The 27,620-nt window shown below is 43.0% G+C and overlaps 1 protein-coding gene across 6 annotated transcripts; it reads right to left on the bottom strand.

Moving 5' to 3' along the window:
* Window positions 1–292: 292 nt before the first annotated feature.
* Window positions 293–26,767, bottom strand: TCP11L1 (t-complex 11 like 1). Of its 6 annotated transcripts, none has more exons than XM_081100428.1 (11): window positions 26,495–26,752; window positions 23,223–23,430; window positions 18,896–19,028; window positions 16,094–16,214; window positions 15,161–15,381; window positions 11,708–11,844; window positions 9,117–9,313; window positions 5,340–5,521; window positions 2,671–2,843; window positions 841–1,020; window positions 293–408 (listed from the first exon to the last, which is right to left on the bottom strand). In XM_081100428.1, exons 2-11 carry the CDS (start codon window positions 23,380–23,382, stop codon window positions 395–397), a joined length of 1,518 nt encoding a protein of 505 aa, XP_080956554.1. In that variant the 5' UTR covers window positions 23,383–23,430; window positions 26,495–26,752; the 3' UTR covers window positions 293–394. The 6 variants fall into 6 exon arrangements, with proteins under 6 accessions (XP_080956554.1, XP_080956550.1, XP_080956549.1 ...); XM_081100424.1 differs by lacking the exon at window positions 293–408 and adding an exon at window positions 24,317–24,401 and having other exon boundaries at window positions 522–1,020; window positions 23,223–23,406; window positions 26,495–26,767; XM_081100423.1 differs by lacking the exon at window positions 293–408 and adding an exon at window positions 24,317–24,401 and having other exon boundaries at window positions 522–1,020; window positions 23,223–23,406; window positions 25,884–26,501.
* Between the last annotated feature and the right edge of the window lie 853 nt (window positions 26,768–27,620).

Here is a 27,620-nt window from a genome sequence, read left to right as displayed (position 1 = left end):
GCTGAAACAGGCAGGGGAAAAGCAATAAATAGGGTCAATGTCAGGGTAGGGGATGGAGGTGAACAATAGCCCTTTTATTTTTATTTTTTAATGTATTCTTATTGATTTCAGAGAGGAGAGGGGAGAGAGACAGAAACATCAATGATGAGAGAGAATCATTGATTGGCTGCCTCCTGCACGCATGCCCCACACTGGGGATCAAGCCCACAACCTGGGCATGTGCCCCAACCAGGAATCGAACCATGATCTCCTGGTTCATACGTCAATGCTCAACCACTGAGCCACACCAGCTGGGCTATCTATGGCCTTTTAACACAAAATACCTGGAAGGAGAAGGGGTTCGAGGCTGTGCCAGAGGGGCAAAAGTCTAGACAAGGTCATGGCTTATGCTCTTTCATTCTTGGGTGTCTGAAAGAAAAATTACCCGGTAACAGAAGAGAAGTCCCAGCTTTCTGGGAGAGACAGCTACAGTGTTGAGAGAGTGGGGGTGGAGACACATGGCAGTCAACCATTCCAAAGTTGAGTGCTTCCTGTGAAACTCAAGATAACAAATGCTTTCTTGATTTATAAACTTGCACTTATACATACAAACCCTCAAAATAGAATTCAGTGCATTTTTCAACAAGTCTTTTCTTTCTTTTTCTTTTTTTTCAACAAGTCTTTTCAATAGTGATACACAATAAATATATTCTTCCTTTTGGAATCAATGCTATTAAATAGAAATGTACTAAAGAGCCATTTTCCAAAGCAACATTAGAGTTGAGAACAGGCAATCTGAGCAGAGTAGATAATATTGCTGCTATTTGGAGCACACGTGTTAGGATCTAACAAGGATCTTACTGAGGACTGCATCATAGTAGGGACTGAAGACCATCTTGTTATAGTTGACCAGACGAACAAATTTAATAGCAACTTCCTCCAGCTCTTTGTGGACTGGACCCAATCCCCCAGGTATTGTGGGCAATGCCTTCTCATGGCCTGAGGCAAGGTAGGTTTCTAAGAAGGTCAGGATTCGGGAATCTGTGATAGAAAAGAATGCAATTAGTTGTTTCTTGTCCAGGGTGACTTTATAAACATGATTATGCTTCCATTTTTAACTTAAACATCACCTTTTTAGGAAAGTCTTTCCTGACCACCTCCCAGATCAGGTACCCAGAGCCCCTTGCACTCTGAAGAGCCATCACATTTGCATTGTTTCCTCTCCCCCTCTAGATGGTTAGTTTCATGAAGGTAGGACTCATGCTTATTGTGTTCTTCTCTCCCCAGCATCCAGCACAGTCCCTGGCATGAAACCTGGCCCCTATAAAAGCTCAAAATACATTTGGAAAGCAAGAACAAATGTATGGATAAATACTGGGAAACCAGAGCATTAACAGGCTCTGCTCTCAGAGGAGCAAGTCATACTGCGGCCAACATGAGCCATGGTTGAAGATCACATAAAAAAAGTGGGAGGAAAAATAAAGCAGGAATCACAAGTTCAAAAGCAAAAAGAAGATTCCAGCACTGATGGCTTGTGATCTGTCGTTTCCCACTAAGTCCGTATGAAAGAAGCATGAACTTCCTTCTTCAATGCCTACCATGGGAGGCCATGGAGTTGGTGGTATTTGTGAAGTTGTCCTACTCTGAGGAATAATTTAGGTTGATGCTTTTTTAGCCCATTCCCTTCTACAATGCTTCTGCACTTTCCTGTGTGCCCTCATTAACGAAAAAAATTGTGAATATAAGCCATATTTCTTACAGATTTTATTACAAAAGCAATAGGAACATTTATATTGAATGGGCTTTTCCACACTACTTGCCCACACCCTGCCCTGGGGAACCCTCTCAGGAATAAATGACTTACACCCTTCAGAACCCAAAAACGCAGAGAAACTGCTAACTGATCACCAAAGTTAGTTTGGTTTTCCAAGGTTCCCAGACCTGGAAGCCTCACCCAGAAGTGGAGATCCTTGTGTCATTCCTTTGTGAGGGCAGGTTTCTATCTCCATGTCTATAACTGGCTGTTACTAAACAACCAGGATGGCAGGACAAGGACAGCTCTATTTACAGGCACTTTCCTGCTTCTCAATAATATTAATCTTGATGGTCAGAGGGCACGGCAATATCTTCAAGAGGCTGCTCCGGAGTGATGCACAGGTGAAATTGTGACCATTGCAGGACTGGGACAAAATATTTTTTTCAAAACCACTGATCCACGTACCTCTTTTTTCATAAATATGAAAAAAGTAAAAAAATATTCTTTTACTAAGAATAAAAAAAAATCATAGTATTAGAAGCAGACCCACCACTGGTCCACCCTTCTATCCAACCTGATATCTAATAACCATGAATCATTCAGCTTTTGCTGGAGCAGGATTTTTTTTTATAAAAAAAATATGTTTTTATTGAATTGAGAGAGGAAGGGAGAGAGAAAGATGAATGATGAGAATCACGCTCCACAACCCAGGCATGTGCCCTGACCGGGAATCGAACCGCAGTCTCCTGGTCCAAAGGGCTACGCTCAACCACTGAACCATGCTGGCAGGCTGGAGCAGGCTTTTGGACCAAGGGCTGTAATTTCAAACTCAAAGCCTTCAAAACAATGATGGCTGTCTGGTCATTTGCCCAAACGTTTGGGTCATCCTAATGGCAAGTGGTGATCCCTGCTTCCTGCCTTCCCCCAAAACGTACCCATGATCCTGCGGATGGGGTTGTCAGGACTGGCCACCGCCTGGATCTGGCCCTTGAGCACGATCTCCTTGTCCGTGGTAAAGGGGGTGAACCCACACAGGGAAAGGCAGCTGCTCACCTCTAAGCAGACTTTCTCACCAATGGTTGTCAGGGCATCCTTCAGGTGGAAGGAGCTTGAGTAGAAAAGGGAAAGGAGAAGCCAGGGAAGAAAGAACCTATAAACAAGGTGCACCTCTGCCCATGCCCTGATAAAAATCATACAACCAAGTTGTGGACTGATGTGTCCAAAGGAAACATCTGTGACTCTTCACTGCCCATAACCTCTCCCCTCTGCACTCTCTCCCTTCCTCTCTCTTTCCTCCCAACCCCAGAAAGGACAGTGGGAAGGGGAGAACTCAGAAAACATCAGGACCAACAACTCAAAACCCAACTTCTTGCTAGCATGTGTGGTAAAATCAGCCTGGAACTGACTTAGAATATCCTGAATAACTCTGGAACAATACACAAGACACCAGAAATTCGGTAGCAATGGGACAGAAGTGGGAGAGAAACTTTTCATTCAATACACCTTTTCCCGTTTAATTTTCAAAAGACGTGAGTATAACTACTTTAAAAGAATGAGTAAAACTAAAATCTAAAGGTTAAGAAAATTAATATATGGATTTCTTGGGGACCCAGGTCTGCTGGGAACCCTCCCAGCAGCTGGGTATTCTGGGAGGTATTCTGCTGGTCTGCTGGCAGGTATTCTGTGAGAAGGCAATTAATTGCATTTGTTCTGGGTCTTTAAACAGCAGAATTAGTGGGAGCAAATGTGCAAGCCTGCACTCACTGCTGGCACCAGCTCTGACTGCCAGGGTGAACATGGCCATGCAGGGCTGGACTCCGAAGGACTCGCTGAACAGGGCCCCTCTCAGCAGTAACTGACAGAGCAGTGTTACTGGAGGGGAACCTTGGTGACAGCTCAGGGTTACACCTGCACGAGAGCCCCAGGCTAGGCCTCAGCTCAGCAAACACCCTCCTTCCCTATTGAACCCCTAGTCACAACATGTGGACGTGCCCCTCACTGCACCAAACACATGCATGCTTTATGCAAACTCAGCAGTAAAAGTCCTCCTTTCGTAAGGATGAAAATGTTTTGGGGACATTCCCCTTGAGGAATCTTCTCAATTAGACCTTGTCAGACCTTGCTTACTTAGAACCATTCTAAATTTTCCATATGCTATAAACCACATAAATGGCCTAATCTGACTTCACTGTAAGAGCAGTTACAGCAGCTGCCCTTAAAAGTTGGATTAGCCCTGGCTGGTTTGGCTCAGTGGATAGAGCGTTGGCATGCAGACTGAAGGGCCTGGGTTCGATTCTAGTCAAGGGCACATGCCCAGGTTGCAGGCTCAATCTAGAGTAGGGGTGTGCAGGAGGCAGCCAATCAATGATTCTCTCTCATCACTGATATTTCTCTTTCTATCTATCTATCGCTCTCCCTCTCTGAAATCAATAAAAATATTTAAGAAAAAAAAGTGTGCATTAGTGCTGGTTGATAAAATAATCCAATATACCCAGCACAAAATGTCTATGAGAAATGTGCAAAGGGCAGAAAACTTTAAAAATATATTTTTATTGATTTTGAGAGAGATAGAAAGGGAGAGAGATAGAAATGTAGATGAGAAACATTAATCAGCTGCCTCCTGTATGCCCCGTACTAACCCAGGCATGTACCCTGACTGGAAATCAAACTGGTGACCTCTTCGTTCATGAGTCGATGCTCAACCACTGAGCCACACCAGCCAGGCAGCAAACAGTATTTTTATTAAAATATATTTTTATTGATTTCAGAGAGGAAGGGATAGGGAGAGAGAGATAGAAACATCAATGATGAGAGAGAATCATGGATCTGCTGCCTTCTGCATGACCCCTACTGGGGATCGAGCCTGCAACCCAGGCATGTGCCCTGGACTGGAATCAAACCTGGGACCCTTCAGTCCGCAGGCCGACGCTCTATCCACAGAGCCAAACCAGCTAGGGCAGCAAACAGTATTTTTTAATGGAATAGAATAGAAATACCTGGGTGTATTAAACATAGTTAGGGTAGATTGCAATTTTTGAAATTTTTATTTACATATGTGATGTGTCTAAGTGTGTACTAGGTCACAATAGAAAATAAATTTCTTACTATGGGTCCTGGTCAGAAATATGTGAAAGCCACTATCCTAGAGCCTTTCTAACATGGAGTTGATGCTAACTTTGACCATATGACTGAATAAATTCTGCTGGAGTAAAGAAAGCTGGAGAACAAGGTCTCTCAATTCCTAGAAGGTGGCTCTAGATCAGGGGTGGGCAAACTTTTTGACTCGAGGGCCACAATGGGTTCTTAAACTGGACCAGAGGGCCGGAACAAAAGCATGGATGGAGTGTTTGTGTGAACTAATATAAATTCAAAGTAAACATCATTACATAAAAGGGTACGGTCTTTTTTTTTTTTTTTTAGTTTTATTCATTTCAAACAGGCCAGATGTAGTTTGCCCACGGCTGCCCTAGATCTTGCCTTACACTTGGAGACCTCAGTTCCCGCCTGCTCTCTGCCCACCCGCTGCCTCCACCCATCCATTAAAGGCCGTCTACACACAGGGGACAATGCCCTGGGAGGACCCAGGGTGTCTTTAGCCACTTACGGCAGATGCATATCTGTGAGCAGGATCTTCACGATCATCTTGAGTTTCTCAGCGAAGGTGGCCTGGCTGGAAACACCTGAGGCAGCCATGCTGAATGTGACCAGCAGCACCGCCCCCAGGACGGTCAGGTGTTCCAGCTGGAGCTGGAGCTCTTGGAAGCGAGCCTGGTCCATCAGCACTGTCTGTGATGAAAACAGAAATCACCCTTGAGCTGTAGACTCAGGCTGCCAGCAGAGGGCGGTGGGGCCACAGCCTCTAAAGTTTCCCTCAGATTTCCTAGTCATTTCACAGCCATAAAGAAATCATGTGTGAATTATCCTTCCATTCACACGTGGGCTAAGACTAGGAGCCCCTTCTTCCTCAGAGAGGCTGCAGTAGAGCACACCCATTAAGAACACAAGACAGCCCTAACTGGTTTGGCTCAGTGGATAGAGCGTCGGCCTGCGGACTGAAGGGTCCCGGGTTTGATTCTAGTCAAGGGCACATGCCCAGGTTGCGGGCTCAATCCCCAGTGGAGGGCATGTAGGAAGCAGCCGATCAATGATTCTTTCTCATCATTGAAGTTTCTCTCTCTCTCTCCCTCTCCCTTCCTCTCTGAAATAAAAAATATATATCCTTTTGAAAATTTTAAATAAAATAAATAGAAGTTACATCATTAGATAGGAAAGGGTAATGAGGTACAGAGCACGGGTAACCAGCTCATCCCAGTTTGTCCAGGGCTGTCTCGGTTTTAAAAAAGAAACCAAGTCCTGTGAACGACCACCACGGTCAGAGTGAAATGCCCCACCTCTCTGACTCCGCGTGTGCAAGGCTGCCTCGTTCCAGGCCTCAGGCCAATAGCTCCTGTGTGTCTGGCACACAGACATTCTTATCACTAGAGGAACTCTGCTGTGGCTGGAGCCTTACAAAATCAGCCCCGCCCACATTCCATTGGGCTGGTGCAGAAGAGGCCTGACCTCTGTACTTCCAGAAGGTGGATTTGAGGTGAGGCCTCCCATCTTCTTGGTGCCTCTTGATCAATAAACCTCCCCTTACTCTAGACTCTGAGGTTTTGAGTTTTAGTATTCCCAAGCATTGAGCACACAGACTTTGGACCAGTAATACCACCCTCCCCACAACACATACACACACACATCAGTCCTGGGCAAACCAGCGATTCACTTATCTGGTACCAGAGTGAAGGAGGAAAGTCCTTGAGGGCAGAGCCTATACTGATTCACCCTCAGTACCCAGAAAGGAGATGCTCAAGAATTGGTAAGTGGTTAAAGAAAGAGAAAAATAAACAGTAAACGGAAAAAGTGGGAATGACAGGTAATAACCCAAAGCCTCCTGGAAAGCAGTCAGTGGTAAATTTCCATGGCTGTGTCCTGTGTTAAAGACACCCTGGGTCCTCCCAGGGCAATGTCCCCTGCGTGGAGTGAGGGAAAGAGCAGAAGAAAGACCGAGGAGCTATGACTTCTGATCTGAGTTTTCACAGGTTAATCAAATGAACTTTCAGGACCAGTCTTGCTATAAGAAGCTGACACACCAACTCAAGGCAGTAACAATTTGGGGTCTTAGCCCAGAATTCATCTCAAGGAGTAAAAATTATCCTTGAAGATTGAGATTCAGTTGTTAAACACAAATGCCTTAACCAACTCGGTCTCTTTTTTCACTTCATTTTGCTACACAGCAGCGTCCTTACTTTGATGCCTCCCAATAGAATGCAGTATAGTGAGTTTAGGACGCCAAAGATTTCCAAAAATCAATTCCAAAAGTAATCATCTATCCCCGATGAAAACACCATCCTCTTCACAGCTATTTTTTTAAGGCTGAGAACTGCCCTCCAGCAGAGAACCCGCTCCCGACTCCCTACCCCTAATTCAACACCCTCTTGAGGCACAAAACACGGAACTCAGAGGCAAGAGATGAAACCTTAGGCTTTCAATGTCATGAAAACAATCATAAGGAACTTAGAGATAACGATATTTAGAGAAGTAGCAGTGCCTGCGGCTAGAGATCAGAAGCCTGAGTGCCCTCAAAAAAGAGGGGGAGTCTACACACCAAACCAGCTATTTGCAGACAAAATGGGGAAATTCCTTGTTAGTCATCTCCTCAAAGGACTGCTGCAGTTACAACTTACTGTGAAAAACATAGTAAGAAAAAATATTGCTCGGCATAGAAAGGGAAGAAGTTTCTTTAGATAAAACTAACAGGCACCGCCGAAACCGGTTTGGCTCAGTGGATAGAGCGTCTGTCTGTGGACTGAAGGGTCCCAGGTTCGATTCCGGTCAAGGGCATGTACCTGGGTTGCAGGCACATCCCCAGTGGGAGATGTGCAGGAGGCAGCTGATCGATGTTTCTCTCTCATCGATGTTTCTAACTCTCTGTCTCTCTCCCTTCCTCTCTGTAAAAAATCAATAAAATATATTTAAAAAAACAAAAAACAAAAAAACTAACAGGCACCATCAATGCTACTGTTTCATCAAGATGAGTAACAACAGGATAGTGGTTCAGCAGTACAAGTTGGAAGCACCATACATTGCTGATGGGACCATAAAATGAGCAGCTACTTTGGAAACCAGTTTGGCAGTCCCTCAAAATGTTAGAGTCACCACATGACCCAGAAACTAATCGTTTGAGATACCCAAGAGAACTGAAAACATACGTTCACACAAAAACTTGTACCCAAATGTTCACAGCTGCTTATCCACAATAGCCAAAAAGTAGAAACAATCCAAATGTAATCCAAATGTTCATCAACTGGTAAAGGAATAAACAAAATGTGGTACTGCCATGAAGCCTTAAAAAGAAATGCTGACACATGCTACAACATGGATGAACTCTGAAGACGTTATGCTGAATGAAACAAGCTAGACACAAAAGGACAAATATTGTATGACTGAACTCATATGAGGTACCCAGAGTAGTCAAAATCAGAGACACAAAATCGAATGGTGGCTGCCAGGGGCAGAGGGAGGAAAGAATGAGTTACTGTTTAAAGGGTACATAACCCTGGGTGGGGAGTTCAGTTGGGAAGAGTATGGTCCCAAAACACCAAGCTTGCGGGTTTGATCCCTAGTCAAGGCACATACAAGAGGCAACCAATGAATGCATAAATAAGTGGAACAACAAATCGATGTTCCTCTCTCTCTTTAAAATCAATGAAAAAAATTAAAAATTTAATTTAAAAATAAAATAAATAAAGGGTACAGTTTTAATCTGTGAAGATGGAAAAGTTCTGGAGATGGATGGTGGTGATGGCTGCACAACAATGTGAATACTTAAGGCCTTCAGAGGCCCTGGTGCATTACTGAACTACATACTTAACACTGATAAATTCTGTAATATGTATTTTACAAAGAAAAATACAACTAAAAAAAAAATAGGAATGACATACTGACACATGCCACAACATGGGTGAACATATCTTTAGTGAAAGAAGCCAGACACAAAGGCTGATACTGTATGATTCCACTTATAAGAAACGTCCAGCATAGGCAAATCCACAGAGACAGAAAGTAGATTCGTGGTCAGGGATGGAGGCGGAGGGTGGGGAAGGTAGTGACTGCTAATGGGTACAGGGTTTCTTTTTGAGGTAATGAACATGTTCTGAAATGAAATAACGGTAATGGTCACATTATTCTGTGAGTATCCAAAAAAAACCAAACACTGAATTGTACAATGTAAAAGGGGAAATGTTGTGGTATATGAATTATAGCATCACAAAACTATTATTTTTTAAAAGTTCGGCAGCACAAAAAGAAACGAGCAGTCACCCTGCTCTGGAGCACTTACCTCGGGGAAAGGTTGCTGGAGGTGGTCCCACTTCAGAAGCTTTAGGTACGCGTGATTCTGGACAGCAACGGGACTAGGCGTGGGACTGCCCCCCGAGCCGGCGGCCCCTCCCCCAGCTGGCAGGGCATTTTTATACGTCTGATGCATAAGGTCATCTGCGGCTTCTCCCAACCACTGGGTGACAAAGTCCAGGGAATCTGTGAAAAACAAGGCTGTGGGCATTACTGTAACCATCAGGAGGGATGCTTCTCGGAATTACCTTTGGGAAGGCCATCCTGGAGGTGTGGTAGAGTACAGAGAATGGACTTTGGAATCAAATAGAACTTGGCCCAAATCACAGTATCACTAATTACTGGCTGAGTGATCTTAGGCAAGTCATAATCTGTCTGAACATCAGATTCCTAAAATAAGGAAGTGTGCATCACGTGACAGTCTGTTGTGCGGATGAAACAAGATTGTGCCTATAAAGCACCTAGCCTGGCCTTGCCACCTACAGATGGTCAATGAACTGCTCTCTTCTCTCCCACCCTGGCTTTTCCTTGTCTAGATCTTAGTCTCGGATCAAGCTGGTTTACCATCAGCCTTGCAGGAGGTGAGCTTTGTCACACGTTTGATGTGTATTATGCAGCGTTTGGAGCACTGTCTTTCATCCACTATCACCCTCTCCCTACTTTTCTAAGTAGAGTAAGGCACCAGGGACTCTGAAGGACACAAGAGAAAGAAAATGAGGCTCCTGCCACATTATCTGAGCAAGAAATCCCTCTGGCAGGTCCTGGAACGGGGCTCAGCTCTGCCAGTTGAGTCCACCTGAAAGCCCGTGGGCAGCCAAGGCCAGGGCTGGAGTTCACTCTTGGTTGATGCAGGAGACACACTTCTGCTTCTGTCAACACAGGGATCACACGAAGCTCTTGGTTCTGAGCTTCGCTCTTGCTTTAGCCTTCTTCTGCCAACAGCATTCTCCAGGCCTAGCAGCTTTGGGAAACCTTAGCTTTTATGCTGTGAGTATTAAGTTGTAGACTCTGGCCGCAGTGTGCCCTTGGCGGGTCCCGGCTGCCGGGCCTGGCTCTCACACTAAGTCTCTTCCGCCAGTCAGACCGCAACCCTGCACGTCTCCTGAGAGGCAGGACAACACTGGATGAGGAAGTGAGCTGTGTGGTCAATCAATTCTAGCCAAAAATCTCTCAAATCTATGTCCACATCTATAAAATGAGGCTAAAATATAGGGCCCACCTCAGAGGCTTAGTGTGTGAGGGTTATACTTGATAATGCACGTACACCCTGGGCACAAGCCTGGGACGGAACAAACATCAGCCAGTCTTCCTCTGGTCTGATACTTCTACTCTGCTCTGTCCTCCTCCTCCTGGCCCAGCACCATCCCAAACGTCTCTGTCTGGGGCTGGATGAACAACTGCTCAGGCTGAATGAACTATTGTGGTCCGGCAACACAATCTATGCCGAGACAGGCACTTTCACTTTGTGACCAGCAAAGTTACAGGTTAAACGGGACTAGTCTTAAAATAGATCTGAAGATTGCAATTTACCCAGACAATAGCTGCGAATCCAGAGACCCACAAGTCACCCTCGAAATGCAACATAATTTTGGATTCTATAGTCATCTGTTTTCCTGCAGCCATCTGAGAGGTTCATAAAAGTAAGACTTTTCTGGGTCTGAAGACAGATTTATGAATATGAAACCGAAGCAAAGTGAAATTTCTTGATGTACCTCACAGGGAGGAGAAAAGTGAATCCAACAGTCACAAGAAGTTTGTCATGTTTGTTTCATTTTTTCGTTTTATTTTATTTTTTATTTCAAAGAGGAAAGGAGAGAGAGAGAGAGAGATACCAACATCAATGATGAGAGAGAATAACTGACTGACTGTCTCCTGCAAGCCCCACACTGGGGACCCAGTCCGAAACCCCAGGCATATGCCCTGACCGGGAATCGAACTATGACTTCCTGGTTCATAGGTTGATGCTAAACCACTGCGCCATGCTGGCTGGGCTGTCATGTTTTAAAATCAAGGCCAAGCATAAAATTTATCTCAAATTGGTGTCATCATTAAAAACCTATTTAAGATCATCATTCTTTCAATATGGGGGGGGGGGGGGGGAAGGAACAACTGTAATAATCTGAACAATAAAGATTTAATTTTAAAAAAATCACCATTCTTTCAATTTTCTATTCTTTTCTTTAATCCTTACTCAAGAATGTGTTTTTTTATTGATTTGAGAGAGAGAAACTTCAGTTGCCTCCCATATGTGCCTGGACCGGGGATTAAACCCACAACCTAGGTATGTGCCCTGACCAGGAATCAAACATGTCACCTTTTGGTGCATAGGATGACACTCCATCCAACTGAGCCACACTGGCCAAGGCTTAAATTTGTATTTTTATATCCTACTTATATTTCTCTTGTTTGTCAATTAAACTTTCTTTTCAAGTACTAATGTCTGTGCTTTTCTGTCTTCAAATAAGACTATTCTCACACTAAAGTTTTGCTTTGAAAATAATATTGTTATGCAACAAGCTACAGCAACTAAAATTAAAAAAAACAGACAACAAAAGAACATCCCAAAACATTTAAACATACTTGGCTGCTTCTCCAAAAGCTCTTGAAACTTCTTCCTTTCGTATTCAACTGACTGCTGCATGAGATGTGGCCTGATGCTACTGACAGCAAAGTTCGCCATGTCCACTTTCATCAGGTCCAACACAGAAAAAATTGCCCTAAAAGAGGAGAGCAAAGGATTTAGAACTGGACACTGTAAACATAGTTTTAACAAAAAGAGGTGATCTGAGACAGTCTTTTCATCTCAGAAAGGTTGGCAAGAAAAGTTAGAAAAATCATGAGAAAGTGAATTAAGAAAAACACATTTAGAAAACACAAAAGCTTAAGTAATAGTTTGAAAAGACTGCAAATTTTTAAGCTGCTTTCTGTCCCCACCCCTTTACCCCGTGCCCCCAAGCAAACATAGCTCTCCCCACTGCCTGTCTAGACCGGAATGCATTCCTTGGCTTTGGGGCAGCCCTCACAGCAGCCACAGAGGAAGGAAGGAGCCCAAGATTCGAGGTTAAGGGCAGAGAGCTCATCACCCAGTAGCTATTCTCACATAGGTTAATTCACGTTCCTAGGAGAGAAAGGAAATTAACTCTCCTCTCTCCTCTCCTCCTACCTCAGTGTCTCTTACTTCAGGGCATGCTTTACATTCTAGTTCTGGTGGCAGAACTGCTGTTTCATTCTCCGAATGTACCCAATGAGCAGACTTGACACAGTCATCCCATCTTAAGAACCTATCTTTAGGAAATAACCTAAAATACAGGTAAAAGTTTTGTGCACAAAGATGTTCATTGCTGGGTTAAATAGTAAATAATTATACATAATCTAATTGTCGATTTTCACACACACACAAACCTTAATTATATGCAAATGAATATTTTGCAGCTATTGAAAATGCTTATAGGGAGTTTTTTAAAAATCACATAAGTTGGTTATAAAAGGGCAATGCAAGAGATCCTTGTGGTGTTAAAACTGTTCAGTAAATTAAATGTGGTGGCAAATACACAAATTCACACAGATAATAAAATCATAAAAATACACAAACACACAAATATATATACAAGTAAATCAGGAAACCTAAGTGAGAGTAGTAGATTGTATCAATGTCAATATTCTGGTTGCAATACACTACATTTTACAAAATGTTACCATTGAGGGAAAACTGGATAAAGTGTACTATATTATTTCTCACAACTCCATGTGAATATACAATATCTCAATGACACTTTAAATTTCCAGAGACATGGAAGCATGGAACAGATGTAGAATCTCAGAGGGAAGGTGGGGGAGAGTAGGTGGGTGGGGGGTAATCAACCAAAGACCTTATATTCATATATGCATAACCCATGGACACAGACAATAGGGTGCTGAAGGCCTGGGGCAGGGAGCAGGGGCGGGCTGGAGGGGGTCAATGGGGGGAAAAAGGGGACACATCTAATACTTTCAACAATAAAGAATTATTTTTTAAAAATAAGTGAAATGATTAGGGTATAATGTTAACAGAGAAAGGCCTGCAATGCCCACTAAGTCTCCTCAGCTTCAACTGAATATTCAGACTCACAAGACTATCATAAGCCACAGCCTTGGCACCATCTAGTCACACAGCTTGCCAACAGGGCAGCTCCAAACATTCCTCTTCAACAAGAGTTTCAGTACCAGCCACAAGCACACAACTCAGACATGTGGGAGCTACCTGGCTTAAAAGCCTCAGGTGAGAAAAAATTTTTTTTAATTTATTTTATTGTTTAAAGTATTACAAATAATAGTACATATGTCTCCTTTTTTTCCCCATTGACCTTCCCCTGGCCTCCCCTAGCGCCCCCCCCCCCGACCCTCGGCACATGCCCTCACCCCACCCCCCCAGTGTCTTGTGTCCATTGGTTATGCTTATATGCATGCATACAAGTCCTTCGGCTGATCTCTTACCCCCCCCCCCCCCCCCCCCCCCCGCCGCAACACTCCCCAGCCTTCCTGCTGTAATTTGACAGTCTTCAGGTGAGAAAATATTTTGTAACAACTCTATAGCATGGCTTCCAGGGTCTTCACTAGGGGTCCAATTATAAAAGCTACCTCACTAAAGGAAGTTCAAAGTATGGTGTCCCATCCAGTATTTACAGTTCATTATCATTCCTTTCAATCCAGACACAATTCACCAATCAGAGTTTACTTGCCCCATAAGCAATGTTGCCTAGTGCCATTTTGATACAAAACATATTTATCTGTTCACAGGAGCACACAGCTAAGCAGTTAACCAAAAGTCAAAGTCTCAGGCAACATCAGTCAATTCTTTGTCCACATTAGCATAACAATTATATAAATTTAATAATAATGATATATACTTAAATATAAACATGCAAAAGACCAAAGAAAGTTAATATAAAATATGTTAGTTAATAGGATTATATTAAAGTTAAATTTATTGAATGTCTTGTTTGTATTCTGATTATATAGAATGTCTACATTCTTAGGAGATGCTGAAATATTTAAAGGTGAAATGTCACAATGTCTGCCATTAACTCTCACAAGGTTCAGGAGAAAAAAACATACACACATGCATACATACTCACAAGTATATATAAAGAAAGCAAATTGGGAGCCCTGGCTGGGTGGCTCAGTTGGCTGGAGCATCATCCCGTACACCAAAAAGGTTGTGGGTTCAATTCTTGGTCAGGGCACATGCCTAGGTTGCAGGTTCCATCCCCAGTGGGGGCGTGTATAAAAGGCAACCAATCAAGGTTTCTCTCCTACATCGATGTTTCTTTCTCTCTCTCTCTCTCTCTCTCTCTCTCTCTCTCTCTCTCTCTTTCTCTCTCTCTCTTAAATCAATAAAAACATATCCTCGAGTGAAGAATAAAAAGATAAAATAAACAAAATACAAAGAAAGCAAATTGACAAAATGTTAAAAATTGGTGGATCTACATAAAGGGTATATGAGTCATAATTATACTGTTTTTGTGACTTTTCTGTAGATTTGGAATAAAAAAACATTAATGGTAAAAAACTAAAAAATATATATCAACATTATAACAGTGATTGCGCCTTTTGGTGGTAAAGTTATGGGTGAACTTTTTTCTTCTTTCTACCTTTCTATGTTTTATAAAATGTTTCCAGTTTAAAATTTTTTTAAATGCCTGAGTTATCTGCCCTAGCCAGTTTAGCTCAGTGGATAGAGCGTCGACCCACAGACTGAAGGGTCCCAGGTTCAATTCTGGTAAAGGGCATGTACCTCGGTTGCAGGCTTGATCCCTGGACCTGTTCGAGGTGCGTGTGGGAGGCAACCAATCAAATTGTCTCTCTCACATCGATATTTCTCTCTCTCTGACTCTTCTCCTCCCTTCCACTCTCTAAAAATCAACGGAAAAATATCCTCGGGTGAGGATTAACAATAACAACAAAAATGCATGAGTTATCTGTATTTGAGAAGAGGTTTTTGAAAAGAGGTTCTGTGTTCTAGGTGCACTGAGGTGATTAACACAACTCTCATACCTGAAAAGGGGCACTATTTCCTTAATGTCCTTTAGCTTCTTAACTTCCTCATCTCGAGCAGGTGCACACAGTGTCCCCATCATGCCAATAATGAATTCAACCAGCTTGGAAATGTCAAGGGCCCCATTCTCTGCCTCCTGCTTTATGAGATCCAGATCCAAGACTTCCGTAATCTGGTTTCTCAGTCTAGTGTGACCAGGCAGCAAGAAAGATAAGAGAGTCTGCAAAAGAGCACAGCCAAGTTTAATCAGTTTCCTAGTCAGACATCATTTTTTATTATATATACAGGAATTTACTCCTACCCAAATGAGGACTTACCAACTGTTACTATAAGGTTGCACATATTTTAACCCCTCATTCAATAAGTCTACAGAAAAACATGTCTACAAATCATTTAGAGCTATTTAAGTTTCCATTTAAGTTCTAGGTAACGCTCAACTGGATGCACTATGAATAGAAGTGAGAGCAGTAAAACACATTAATTAACACAAGCCTGTGAACCAGCCACAGGGGCCAATTTCCACAGAAACATCTCTTCTTTCGTACTGTAAAAGGCATCACAAAAACAGCCCTACCTTTCACTTAAGGCCTTCTCTAGTCCTCAGGCTGAATCACTTTTTGGCCACTATAAATTGAACGTGTCCACACCTATTGAAAATTTTATAATCACCTATATTTCATAAAATAAATTTTCTCTAAATAATTCTGTTTTTTAAAAAATTAATCTTTTCTTTGTCTACAAAGGAATGCCTTCAGGTTATCATAGCTTGTTTGAAACTTTAAAAAGGGCTTTAAGCCAAAAGTACTCAATCCACATTTTGGCAAGTAATTTAAATTCATCCTTAATTTCTTTAGTCTTCTGGCACAGTACCACAGAGAAGTGGAATATTCCTAACACACCAGAAAAGCACCACAATTTACTCTTCACCGTACCTCTTTGATCTCCCCGACAAGTTTAATGGCATGGTCATAGGTTGGGGGGTCCTCACTTAGCTGGACACTCAAGCAATCCCAGAAAGCTTTATGTACAATCTCCTTTACTTTCTTCTCCAAACTGGAGGCAAATGGGGGAGGGGGGAAGCAAAAACAAATAAAATATTTGAGCTCAAATCACATTTTAAAAATTAAAACAGTTTTTTTGAACTATGGTTTACATACTATAAAAATCACCTGTTTTAAGCATACCATTCAAAGATTTTTAGTAAACTCATCAAGTTGTGCAACCATCACCACAGTCCAACAAAACATTTCTATCACTTCAGGAAGACCACTCGTGCCCAAGTTGTGCACCAGGTTCCAAAGATGCCTGAAGGCATTCCCAGAGTACAAGCCATTGGGCTTGGCCACCCTGCCCCCTACCATCGACCTAGTTGAATACGACGTATCTCCAGAAACCTGGAAGGCACAAGCTGAGCAGGTGGCCATAAGATACCTGCTTACAAGAGAGTACCTGCTTCAGTACAACGAACCCAGTCTTCTAGAGCCCATCAAAGATCCTGCTTTGAATCATTGGGCCTACACAAGATCAGCAAATGCCTATCCCAATTTCAGATCCACTCTCAAGGCCTCACTCTTAGGAGCTGTGATTGGAATTGGGTCCCTCTTCTCTGGTATTACATTTTTAAAACTGATAGAGAGATAGGAAAGAAAAACTTATCCTGGAAGGAAAATTGGATCAAACATTTAACATCTCACATTAAGTCTAGTATGAGGACTATATGTATTATTGTTTAAATAAGTCTTCTATTAATTATTATAAAAAACAAACATCCTTGTGCCTATTAGGAGTCACTGCCCAGTTCCACCCCAACCCAGGCAATCACTAATCTACTTTCTGTCTCTATAGATTTTCTTCTCTGAATTTTTCATGTAAATGAAATTGTACAGTATGAGGATTATGGGTCTGGATCCTTCTACTTGGCAAAATGCTTTTAAGCACTGTCATCCATATAACATGTATCAGTGCTTTGATCCTTTTTATGACTGAAACATATTCCATTACATGGATATACCACATATTATTTACCTATTCATGTGATGATGGGACATTTGGGTTATTTCTACTTTTGGCTATTATCAAATCACTTTCAAAAACACAAATTCTACAGGTTTAGGGTGAGCATTTTTTTTAATTGGAATAAAAGAAAGATTTACCAGACATACTTAAACTAATCACATGTCTTCTTATTTTTAGTTAATGATTTATTTCAATAAGTACCTCACTGGAAAGAATAACTTTCAACTAATTTGACAGATGGTATTAAACCAGTTAACAGCATTAACAATGCCATATGATAAAAAGAATATTGGAAAGTTTAGAGCTGTTAATTTTTAGTTTTTTTATACCATCAAGTTTCCTAAGGTATTTATGATTAAGTAGTTTAAAATAACAATCTGGCATATATATATATATATACACATACACACACACATACACACATACATACATACATACACATACATATCCTTTATTTCCTAAAAAAATCCTATTTCCATGTGATATATGAAACAACTGCTTAGACGAGGTACCAAACTATAACATCTTATAACACTTCATTAAAACCAGTAATTATCGCCCAGCCAGTGTGGGTCAGTGGTTAGTCCACCAGCCCACATACTGATGGGTTGAAAGTTCGGTTCCTGGTCTAAGGCACTTATCTGGGTTGTAGGTTCGACCCCCGGCCCCAATCAGGGCACATGTGGGAGGCAACCAATCGATGTGTCTCCCTCATATCGATGTCTATCTTTCTGTCTCTGTCTCTTCTCTCTCTTCCCCCCTTCCTCCTTCCCTTCCACACTCTCTAAAAAATCAATGGAAAAATATCCTTGGATGAGGATTAATAAAATAAATAAATAAACCTTGTAATTCTACTACGAGAGCAAAACAAGTAAGTCTGCATTATTACTGTGAAAAAGTACTATCTTGGCAGAACACATAAGAAATGTCTGTAAAGTCATATTTAAAAGCCTATTGTGGGAGACACTAGCACTTGCCAACCCAGCAGCCATTCCTCCTCCTTTCTTTTTTCCATGGCCCTTTCACAATTATAATGGCCAATGATTTTTCTTCCTTATGACCATACATCTTAAAAGGTGCACCTTACAATCAATAGAGTATTAGATTCAATATGGTATTTGCCAGGTGCTAGGGATACAGAGAACAAGGTATAGTTCTTGTCTATAGAGCAGGGTGGGGAACATCCAGCCTGCCGGGCCATACAAGGCCCACAAAATCACTTGGGCTGGCCCTGCCAAAGCATTAGGGGTGAGTTCATTAAATGTTCGACCGAATATAGCAGGCTCATTTTTAAGTTGATAATTCTGTATGGCCTTCGAATGATGCTAAAAATATCTAAGTGGCCCTGGGCAGAAAAGGTTCCCCACCCCTGATGCAGAGTTTACAACCTGGTAAGAAACACAAGTAAACCAACAGCTACAGTGCAATGTGATAGTTACGAGAAATGAATGAAACAAGCAATGAAAACACAGTCGGAGGCAGCTAAGTCCTATGGAGAAGGGAGAAGTGAACATGAAAGATTTTTATTTACACTTTTGAAGGATCAATGGTCCTTCGATCCACTTTCAAACTCGAGTAATTCTTGGTAGAGGAGTATTTTTTAGAAACATACAAAAGGAGAGGTGTATTTGAATATAATGACATCAACTGAAGAAAACATTCCCAGAACTAGGAAATGACAGTATTCTACTAAACAAGTAATTTAGTAACCACCTTACCTGTCTTCTGGTAATTCAACAGGTTTAATCTGGAAGTCTCCATTGACTACAATTTCATGGGCTAGAGCCATGTTAGTGACTCCTTTTGCTGTCTCTAGAAGCTCTTCTACTGTCACAAAGCGAGGAGGACTGGCTGTAACAAAAAATCCAGTGTAAGAGATTTGCTTCTCTAGATTAGAATTTCTATTAAAGTAAGGAGAAGGAAGTGGTTCTGGCACTAGCTAATAATTTTTGATTAGGCCTCTACTTACGAAAATATTCCGGCAATTTCAAACAAAAAACCTGTATTATTATTATTTTTTTAATCTAGAGTCCAAAAAGCAGAAATTGTTTACAATGCTCAAAACATGTTTTGTTTTACTAAGACTGGTCAATGAGAAATGATTACAATTAACTGAGACAGAAAAACTTTTACAGACTATCAATCCTTAATGACAAATGAGACGCCAGATTTAAGATTTCCTGTTTTGCTCCCATGAGCAGTTTACATTTTGCTCCACCAATAACACTATCCATGAATGAATCTACCAAAATTAAAACAGCAGAAGTACTTTAGGTGCCAGGTGCTGTTTAAACATTGCCAAAACACTACCCTGTACAGATACCAAGAGAGAACATGAGTTCTAAAGCTGACCAATGAAGAAATCAGAGGGTGTGTGACACAAGAACTTTGTAGAATACAGGCTCACTGTATCAAAACCTTGAATCCTCTGATTTCTCCCATCCCACAGCTCTGATATCCAAGTCCTGTAGATTTCACTTCCGTATCAACAGCTGCAATAACTAGACTCCATCTCTCCCTCTCCTTTGATAAAACTTGTGATTTATCTTCCAGAAATCTCCCCAGGTGTTCTGAGCCAAGGAACACTGGATAATTCTGATAAATACATGGATTTTCTTGTATATCAATAAAGCTGTTTTTAAAATAAAGTCCATGATAGCAGTGCTTTAGCCTATAACAGAATTGGGCGGGGGAAGGGGGAAATGCTTGTGAAAACAGATTGCTGGGCCCTCCTCACAGGGTTCTGATTGAGCTGATCTAGGGTAGGGCCAGAGAATCTGCATTTCTCACACATCTCCAGCTGATACTCATGGTTGCAGAAATCATACTTTGCAAAGCAATGGCCTAGATTAGAAGATGACAATATTAATTTTATGTCATCTGACAGGACCTGGGCTTAAAATGAGGTAAATAATGTCACTGGTTTACACAGGGTTTAATAATTACAAAGTTTTTAAGTTGGTGAAAAGTAATTTTCCTTCCTCTTTTACTTTTTTCTTTTGCTCAGCAGAAAAAGGGAACTAAATCCAAGAGCTGGTCATACACCATCTGGTAAAAAATTTTATTTGGTCACACAAGGGGAAGTTGGAAAAATGCAACAAAATTCTAAGCATTTCCAGAAAAATATTAATAAAAATAATAATTTGCTTCATTAATATTAAAAAATAGAATACCCAAAATCAAAGCCCAGACAGAAATTCTCAATATTCTCAATATTATTAAGATGTCAATTTCTGCCAAATTGATCTATTGATAAAATGCAACCACATTTGCAGTCCCGGCAAGATTTTTTTTGTCAAAATTGCCAAGCTAATTTTAAAATTTATATAAAAATGCACCAGATCTATAAAAGGCAAAATCATTTTGAAAATGAAAAAAGAATGAAGTTGCAGGCCTCATACTGACTGATTTCAATACCACATAAAGCTACAATAATCAAGACAGCGTGTTCTTGGTACGAGGATAGACATAGATCAACTAAAGAGAGCAGAAGATGCAGAAATAGGCGAATACAACACACACATACAGGAACTATACATGTGGTCAATAAGGCAAAATTAATTTTTTGATCAAATGGTGCTGGAACAATTAGATAGCATATGTGTAAAAAATGATTCCTGAACAGGCCAGTGTGGCTCAGTTATTTAGAACGTTGTCCCATACACCAAAAGGTCATGGGTTTGATTCCAAGACAGGACGCATACCCAGGTTGTGGGTTTGATCCCTAGTCTCAAGTACAGGAGGCAACTAATTGATGTTTCTCTCTCACATTGTTTCTTTCTGTCCCTCTCTTCCTCTTCCTTTCTCTAAAATCAACTTTAAAAAACCCACATATCTTTGGGTGATGATTTAAAAAGGGGGGGGGCAAAATTATAGTGACAGAAAGCAGATCAGAGGTTGCCCAGGGATGGTGGAGAAAGGGGAAGATTTATGTGAAGGGGCACAGAAAACTTTGGGGTGATGGAAATGTTCTAGCACAGTGGTTCTCAACCTTCCTAATGCCGCGACCCTTTAATACAGTTCCTCATGTTGTGGTGACCCCCAACCATAAAATTATTTTCGTTGCTACTTCATAACTGTAATTTTGCTACTGTTATGAATCATAATGTAAATATCTGATATGCAGGATGTATTTTCATTGTTACAAATTGAACATAATTAAAGCACAGTGATTAATCACAAAAACAATATGTAATTATATATGTGTTTTCCGATGGTCTTAGGTGACCCCTGTGAAAGGGTCGTTCGACCCCCCAAAGGGGTCGCGACCCACAGGTTGAGAACCGCTGTTCTAGCAGCTCACGATCATGGTGGTAGTGACACAACTGTAAATGTATTGGTCAAAACTCATCAATCTACACACTTAAAATTGGTGAATTTTACTATGCAGTATAAATTATGCCTCAATAAAGTTGATTAAAAATTTGAAGGCATTCATTAGGGATTTACTATATATACAACAATTACTAAATTTCTTCAAGCCATTCATCAGAAAATGGAACGTCGTCCACTGTAGTATATCAATATCATGCATCAGGAGTTATTAAACTCCGAGTTCTTAATCTCTTAAAAAGAAATCCAGAGACTGTCACCAGGGCTTCCAAGTTTGTTTTAACCTAGGTTTTGCAAAATCTCCCAATGTATAATCATCTTAAATTTATGAAATAACAGAAACACACCAAGTTCTCCTAGTAATAAAAAGGGTCCAATGCTTGCTATAATAATACAACGTTAACTTTCGTCTTGGCTGCTGATACGCCATCCAGACCGAGGAAGACCTGGAAACTTTGGGGCCACATGAGCCACGGCCACAGCCGCATCAGCAGGCACTGGAAGCCCCTGGAGGGAATGCTGGTGGCATGCGTCATCCCAGGATCAACTTGGACAAATATCACCCAGGTTACTTTGGTGGCATTACCACTTAAAGAGGAACCAGAGCTTCTGCCCAACTGTCAATCTTGACAGACTGTGGGCCTCGGTCAGTGAGCAGACACAGGTAAATGCTGCCAAGACAAGGCTGGAGCTGCTCCTATCATTGATGTAGTGTGATCAGGCTACAACGCAGCTCTGGGGAAGAGAAAGCTCCCAAGGCAGTCTGTCATCGTGCAGGCCAAATTCTTCAGCAGAAGGGCTGAGGAGAAGACTACAGGTGTATGTGTGTGTGTGTGGGGGGGGGGGGGGTGCGGGGGGGAGGAATGGGAGGGTCTGTGTGTCCAGGTAGCTTGAAGCCACATGGACAAAAGTTCATGAAACACTCGTAAGTGCTTCCCTTTCCCACCCGCAAAAGGGTACTATGTTGACTAATAAATTATCTAGAAACACAAAAATGTTTGTACTTCTTCCAACTATGAAGAATTACTGATCATCTACACTTTAAAGAGATAACATCAGCAATGACATTCTTAGACTATGACATCCCCTCTTAAAACTTCCATTTTTGGACTCACTTCAAAAAACATAAGTATTCTTAATAAAAGACATGAGTTGGGGCAACTGCTGGGAATGTCTGCAAAAACTGCCACCCTTTCATCTTAGGAGGCCTGCTCCCTGCCAGGGATCTGAAGTATCTTTACCATGTATGTTCAGCAATTTGAATTCCTTCAACCCGTGAGAACTCAGCCTCCAGGCAATGAACCTAGGGTGTGGTGAAGTCACTCCAGTTTAATACCCCCCCCCCTTCTGTTTTAACCTGCACAGGCACAGTCCTGGCTGGAACCTGCTTCAGACTTTCAAACACTCTTTTAATTAAAACTGCAATATAGAATCCAACCTCCTATTTTTCAGAGCACTTCGGAGAAACTGGAATGTCACTGAGGCTGCATGAAGACAGGAACATTCTGGACATTATTCAAAAACTTTAATTTCTCATGCAATTGAAAACCCACAAGTGACTAGGCTGCCAGTTGGAAGAGAAAGAAGAAACTGTTATTGTTCTTAAATGCTAATTAGTGGCAATGTTATCATATTATTAGAACCTAGCTCAGGGAGGCCTAATGAAAATATCATCTGAAAATATTGCTTTTAACCAACGTTAGATTTGCTTACAGTGAGGTCTTTGCACTCTTTGGGTGCTAGGAGAGCCTGACTTTTTTTTCTGTAAAGCTTCATCAGAACCTTCCACGGCATCTTCAAGGCCTTGTTCAGAATCATTTGATTTTGATTTCCCTGCTTCATTTATATTGGACTTTTCAAGATTTTCAGACATTCTCAATTAAGTTTATTCACTTTCCTAAAAAGAAAAAAGATAATGAACCTGGGAAGAAAAAAAAGGAACAAAATGTTTTAGCTCTGTCAGTAACTAGCAGTGTGACTCCTGACAAATCATTTAATCTCGTTGGGTTTCAGCTTTCTCATCTGTAAAAGAAATAGGCTTGCTAGGATCTTATCCAGTTATAATATTCTACTCCAATGATTAAACATACACTTTTGTTATTTATCAAATTAATGGACCTGTATCTCAGATGGAGAGTAACAAGTTTGAGTGTTTTTGTCCCATTCCTGAGTACCATGTAACATTAGAACACAGGGCTATAAACTGCCTGCTTCCATTTTAATTCAAAGAGTGATTCGACTCTTAAAACTCTTTACTTTCACTCCTGAGTGCTGGTAGGAAAACTTTGGAAATAATGTGTTAATGTTTAATCAGGCTTCCAAGTGAACACTCTGGCTGAGGAGTTGGTTCCCGGATCCCATTATGTGAGTGAGATACGTTGGATGACAGATAGAAGATAGAATCTTATGAAGCATTTAAGAAGAATGTGTGGGCAAATACTCTTATTAACTCCTTACCAGTCAGCAGAAAAGGATGATGAGTAAAGCAGGAAATTGCCAATAACCATATGTGGCTGGGTGCGGTTTTAATTTTTTTAGTTGCCGATTAGAATAGAAATAACATGTCAGTTTGGGCCAGTCAATAAAGGCCTGGAATAGTACCCTCTTATTTACTGTATAAGTTTTTGTCAAGTTGGTTTCCACCCCCGTTTTAGAGTTCTCTATTCCTAAGGTTCCAATTGAGGGAGGAGAAAGATGTAACGTTCCGTTCCTGCACTTACACTACTGAAAATAATCAGTCTTGGTATTATTAGCATTTGAAGATCACAAAACATTTTCATAAACACTAATTAAACTTCATTACACACCTGGCAGGTAATCCAGAAATCAGAAGAAAGAGTCAATGGCAGACTCTCTTCTGCACATCAGAGAAGAATCACTTGATATAATTACCTGTAATTTTAGATACCACCATTAAATAGAATGAAGTTACTGGAATTTACATTTTCAGGCCTGTATTATTCATACGAAGACTCTTTTCCTTCCTTCCTTCCTTCCTTCCTTCCTTCCTTCCTTCCTTCCTTCCTTCCTTCTTTCCTTTTCTTGAATGGCAGGTTGCCACATGCAGCACCTCATTTGAATGTGCCTGGAGTCTTGGAATCTTGACTACCCTATGCTCTACAAATGGACCCTGAGAGATGGTCTGGAGATTCTAGCAGGAGAGTGCAGCTACTGGTTATACCCTTGACCCAGGAACAGTTAGTCCTCGCCTCTAGCGGGGAAGGCCCTCTTTGACCAAGAGCACAGCTTGGGGAGAAAGGCAGATGGAGTGGTGAGGGGGGAAGGGGACACCTGCCTAACCAGCCAGATCAGCCAAATCAACCCTGGCGATCAGTGGGGTGACAGACGTTGCAACCAGATCACCCTCACGTCCTGAAGAGTCCACGTGGCTTTAAAACAGTTCCCCTTTACCTTCCAGCATCTCACTCCAGACACCCATCTCCTCTCTGTTCTAAATCCTATTTGGCTCTGGAAATGCTCCAAGAGCCAACAGATAACATTACCAGCAAATCCTAAGAGAAAGGACAAACAAAAACACTTCTAATTTTATCCCTTTCACATGCTGGGAATGAGCTCAAGAAGGATGAAGTAATTCATTCTATGCTCTGCGGAAGAAAGGCAGGAAACTTACCTACATAAACTAACCCGTCCTGGTAAAATTAGGCTCGGGTCCACGCTCCTCCCAGGACCTTCCCCAACCTCACCAGTATTTGCACCTTTCTCTGAACTCCTGCAGGACTGGTTACTAGACATCTGGCACTCACCGCTGCCTTAAATCCAATTCAAAATATGCTTCTTTAAGTAGTAATAGGAAGATGAAAAGGCATGGTCTAGGGAGAGACATTCTGACAAGGAAACACGGTGAAACTTAAGCCTTCATGGCATGATGAAATCACTAAGGAAATAGAGCAGCGGGAGAAACTAATTCTGCCTGCAAGGAGGTTGGTATTCCCAGAAAAGGGGACATTTGAGCTGGTCTTTTAGAAAAGAGTAGGATTTCATTCAATTAAAAAAAAAATGTCTGGAGGGGGAGAGGAAGAGCACAAGTGGAGGCACATAAATAAGTAGCATAAGAGGCAGGTGAGGAAGGTAAAAAGACGGGTTGGGGCCAGATTGTAAAATTGCTAGTTTTCTTTAAAAACAAACAAACAAACAAAAAACAACTTTTCACCTAGATTTCTAACTTCTTAAGGGCCAAGACTAACCATAGCCCCCACGTATGCTCCATGCATATATGCCCCAAACAGACACCCACTAAGGATCTGTTGACAGCTGTGTCATCTCAGTGATGTCGGTGTCTGCGGGAGGGATGGGCGTTGGTCTCGGACATGCACGGGTCCCCATTCTGGCCCTTTACCAGCCCCGCTTCCCCACCTGGACAACGCCGCTAGCCTACGCCGCTCCGGCCTGGGGGACGTTTAAAGGCAGACCGTGCATGACAACAGCTGGCTCCCGACCGGCTTCCCGTGAATGGCAGGGGCGGTTCCGGGCTGGAGGATGCATTCACGCACTCCGTGCGCTCACTCACTCAACACTCGCCAGTGCCCGCCAAGCCTGGAAAGGGAGCCGAGGGGCGGGGTCCCCGATCGGGCCGTGAAGACCGCCTCTCGGAGCTCCAGCCCCGGCCGAGCTGGACACCAGAGACGCCCCCGCAGAGAGGGTCTTTCGGCAAAACGCAGGGGCTCGGGGCACCGACGCCGGGAGCCACGTCCTCCCGCACGCGGCGCCACTCCTCCCAGACGGCTTTGTAAACAACTGTTTGGGCCGGCGAGGGAGTGGCCCAGGCGGGGAGCAGCGATGGAAGCGGGGCGCGCCCGGAGAACCGCCGCGAGGGGTGGGACGCAGGCCGCGCTAAACCCGCCCGCGGTCCCCGCCGCTTCCTCGCCTCCACCCGCCATCACCGGGACCCGGTCCGACGCGGGGAGGCGAAGAAGTGCCTGTCATTTCGAACTCGTGCTGACAGCCTCCGCGCCCGCTTCCCTCACCTGCGGCGGAGTCGGCGTTTTCCTAGCTGCGTCCGGGGCGGGCAATCTGGCTGGACCGGCGCCCCGGCGGAGGCGGGGAGAGATGCGCGGCGGGCGGGGCGTTCAGCCTCTGCCCCTCAAAGGCCACATCCCTCGCCGCGCAGCGGGCCGTCCCTCCCGCAGGGTAGCGGCCAGTGCAGTCGCTCCTCTGAGTCGGGAAGCGGGAGGCAGCTCTTCACCTGGGGGCTTAAGCCCAAGGTGGGAGGCGCCATTTTCTGTACGGAAAGGCAGGGGGCGTGGCTGAGCCCAGGGCGGCGCCATGTTTGTGTACGGAGAGGGGGCGTGGCTCAGAGCGGGCGGCGCCACGTACGGAGAGGCGGGGGCGTGGCTCAGAGCGGGGCGGTGCCAGGTCCGGAGAGGCCGGGGCTGAGGCCGGGTGTTCGCCTCAGGAAGCGAGCGGCAGGAGAGCAGCGCGAGGTTGAGGAGGTGCGGCTTCAGGCAAGTGAAGGAAAAGGGCGGGTCTCCCACCCTCGACGCCGTTCCCAGCTTCCCGGCCCAGGTTTCCAAATGTGAATATGACTTCAGATGTTGTAGTTGCACGTGGTTTATTCCCTTCCCCTCATCTTGGCTGTTAAAGTCATGCCCATCCCCTGGGCAGCCAGGCCTCACGTTCATGGCACAGACGAGGTTTGGTTCTGGGGTGACCTCTCAGATTTTAAGCGGCTGCTACACTTGGTCGATAGGAAGAGTGAGACTTTAGCCCTGAAAAGACGGAAGGCTTGGGGCAGACGGTTCCCTCGAGGGCTCAGCCCGCTTTCGGGCCGTGGCACAGGGAACGTCCAAGGCAGCCCCCGGAGCAGGCGTCCCTCCGAGCTTGGACGAGGCCGTTTTGCAGCCTCCCCTTCCTCCGTCCCAGGTGGTGGGGCCGTGACTGCCTCGAGGCTGCTCCCTGAAGCCGTTCTCCCCTCAGCCGGTAGCTGTAAAACCGCATGCGAAGAGAATCGTTTTTTGTGCCTCATGTTAAAAAGTTTAAAAAAAAAAAAAAGTGCGTGACTCCTCACTGTGTTCATTTGTGGAAAAAAAATGCTCTTAAGACTGAGCACTAAATCATGCTTTAAAGTGAAGGTAATAGTTGTCTTCTACCTGT

The sequence above is a fragment of the Myotis nattereri genome (genome assembly GCF_964212035.1).
Source record: "Myotis nattereri genome assembly, chromosome: 9".
NCBI lineage: Eukaryota > Metazoa > Chordata > Mammalia > Chiroptera > Vespertilionidae > Myotis > Myotis nattereri.
The sequence above is the reverse complement of the archived record's forward strand: the minus strand, read 5'-3'. Positions and strand labels throughout refer to the sequence as shown.

Excerpts from the sequence above, each read along its gene's own strand:
- TCP11L1 (XM_081100424.1), bottom strand. The coding sequence starts at position 23,382 with ATGTCTGAAAATCTTGAAAAGTCCAATATAAATGAAGCAGGGAAATCA. Across the intron at positions 9,314-11,707 it reads GCTTTTGGAGAAGCAGCCAA|ATTCCCTGGACTTTGTCACC; the intron begins GTATGTTTAAAT and ends TGTTTTTCACAG. Across the intron at positions 2,844-5,339 it reads CTCACAGATATGCATCTGCC|CTCCTTCCACCTGAAGGATG; the intron begins GTAAGTGGCTAA and ends TTTCTACTCAAG.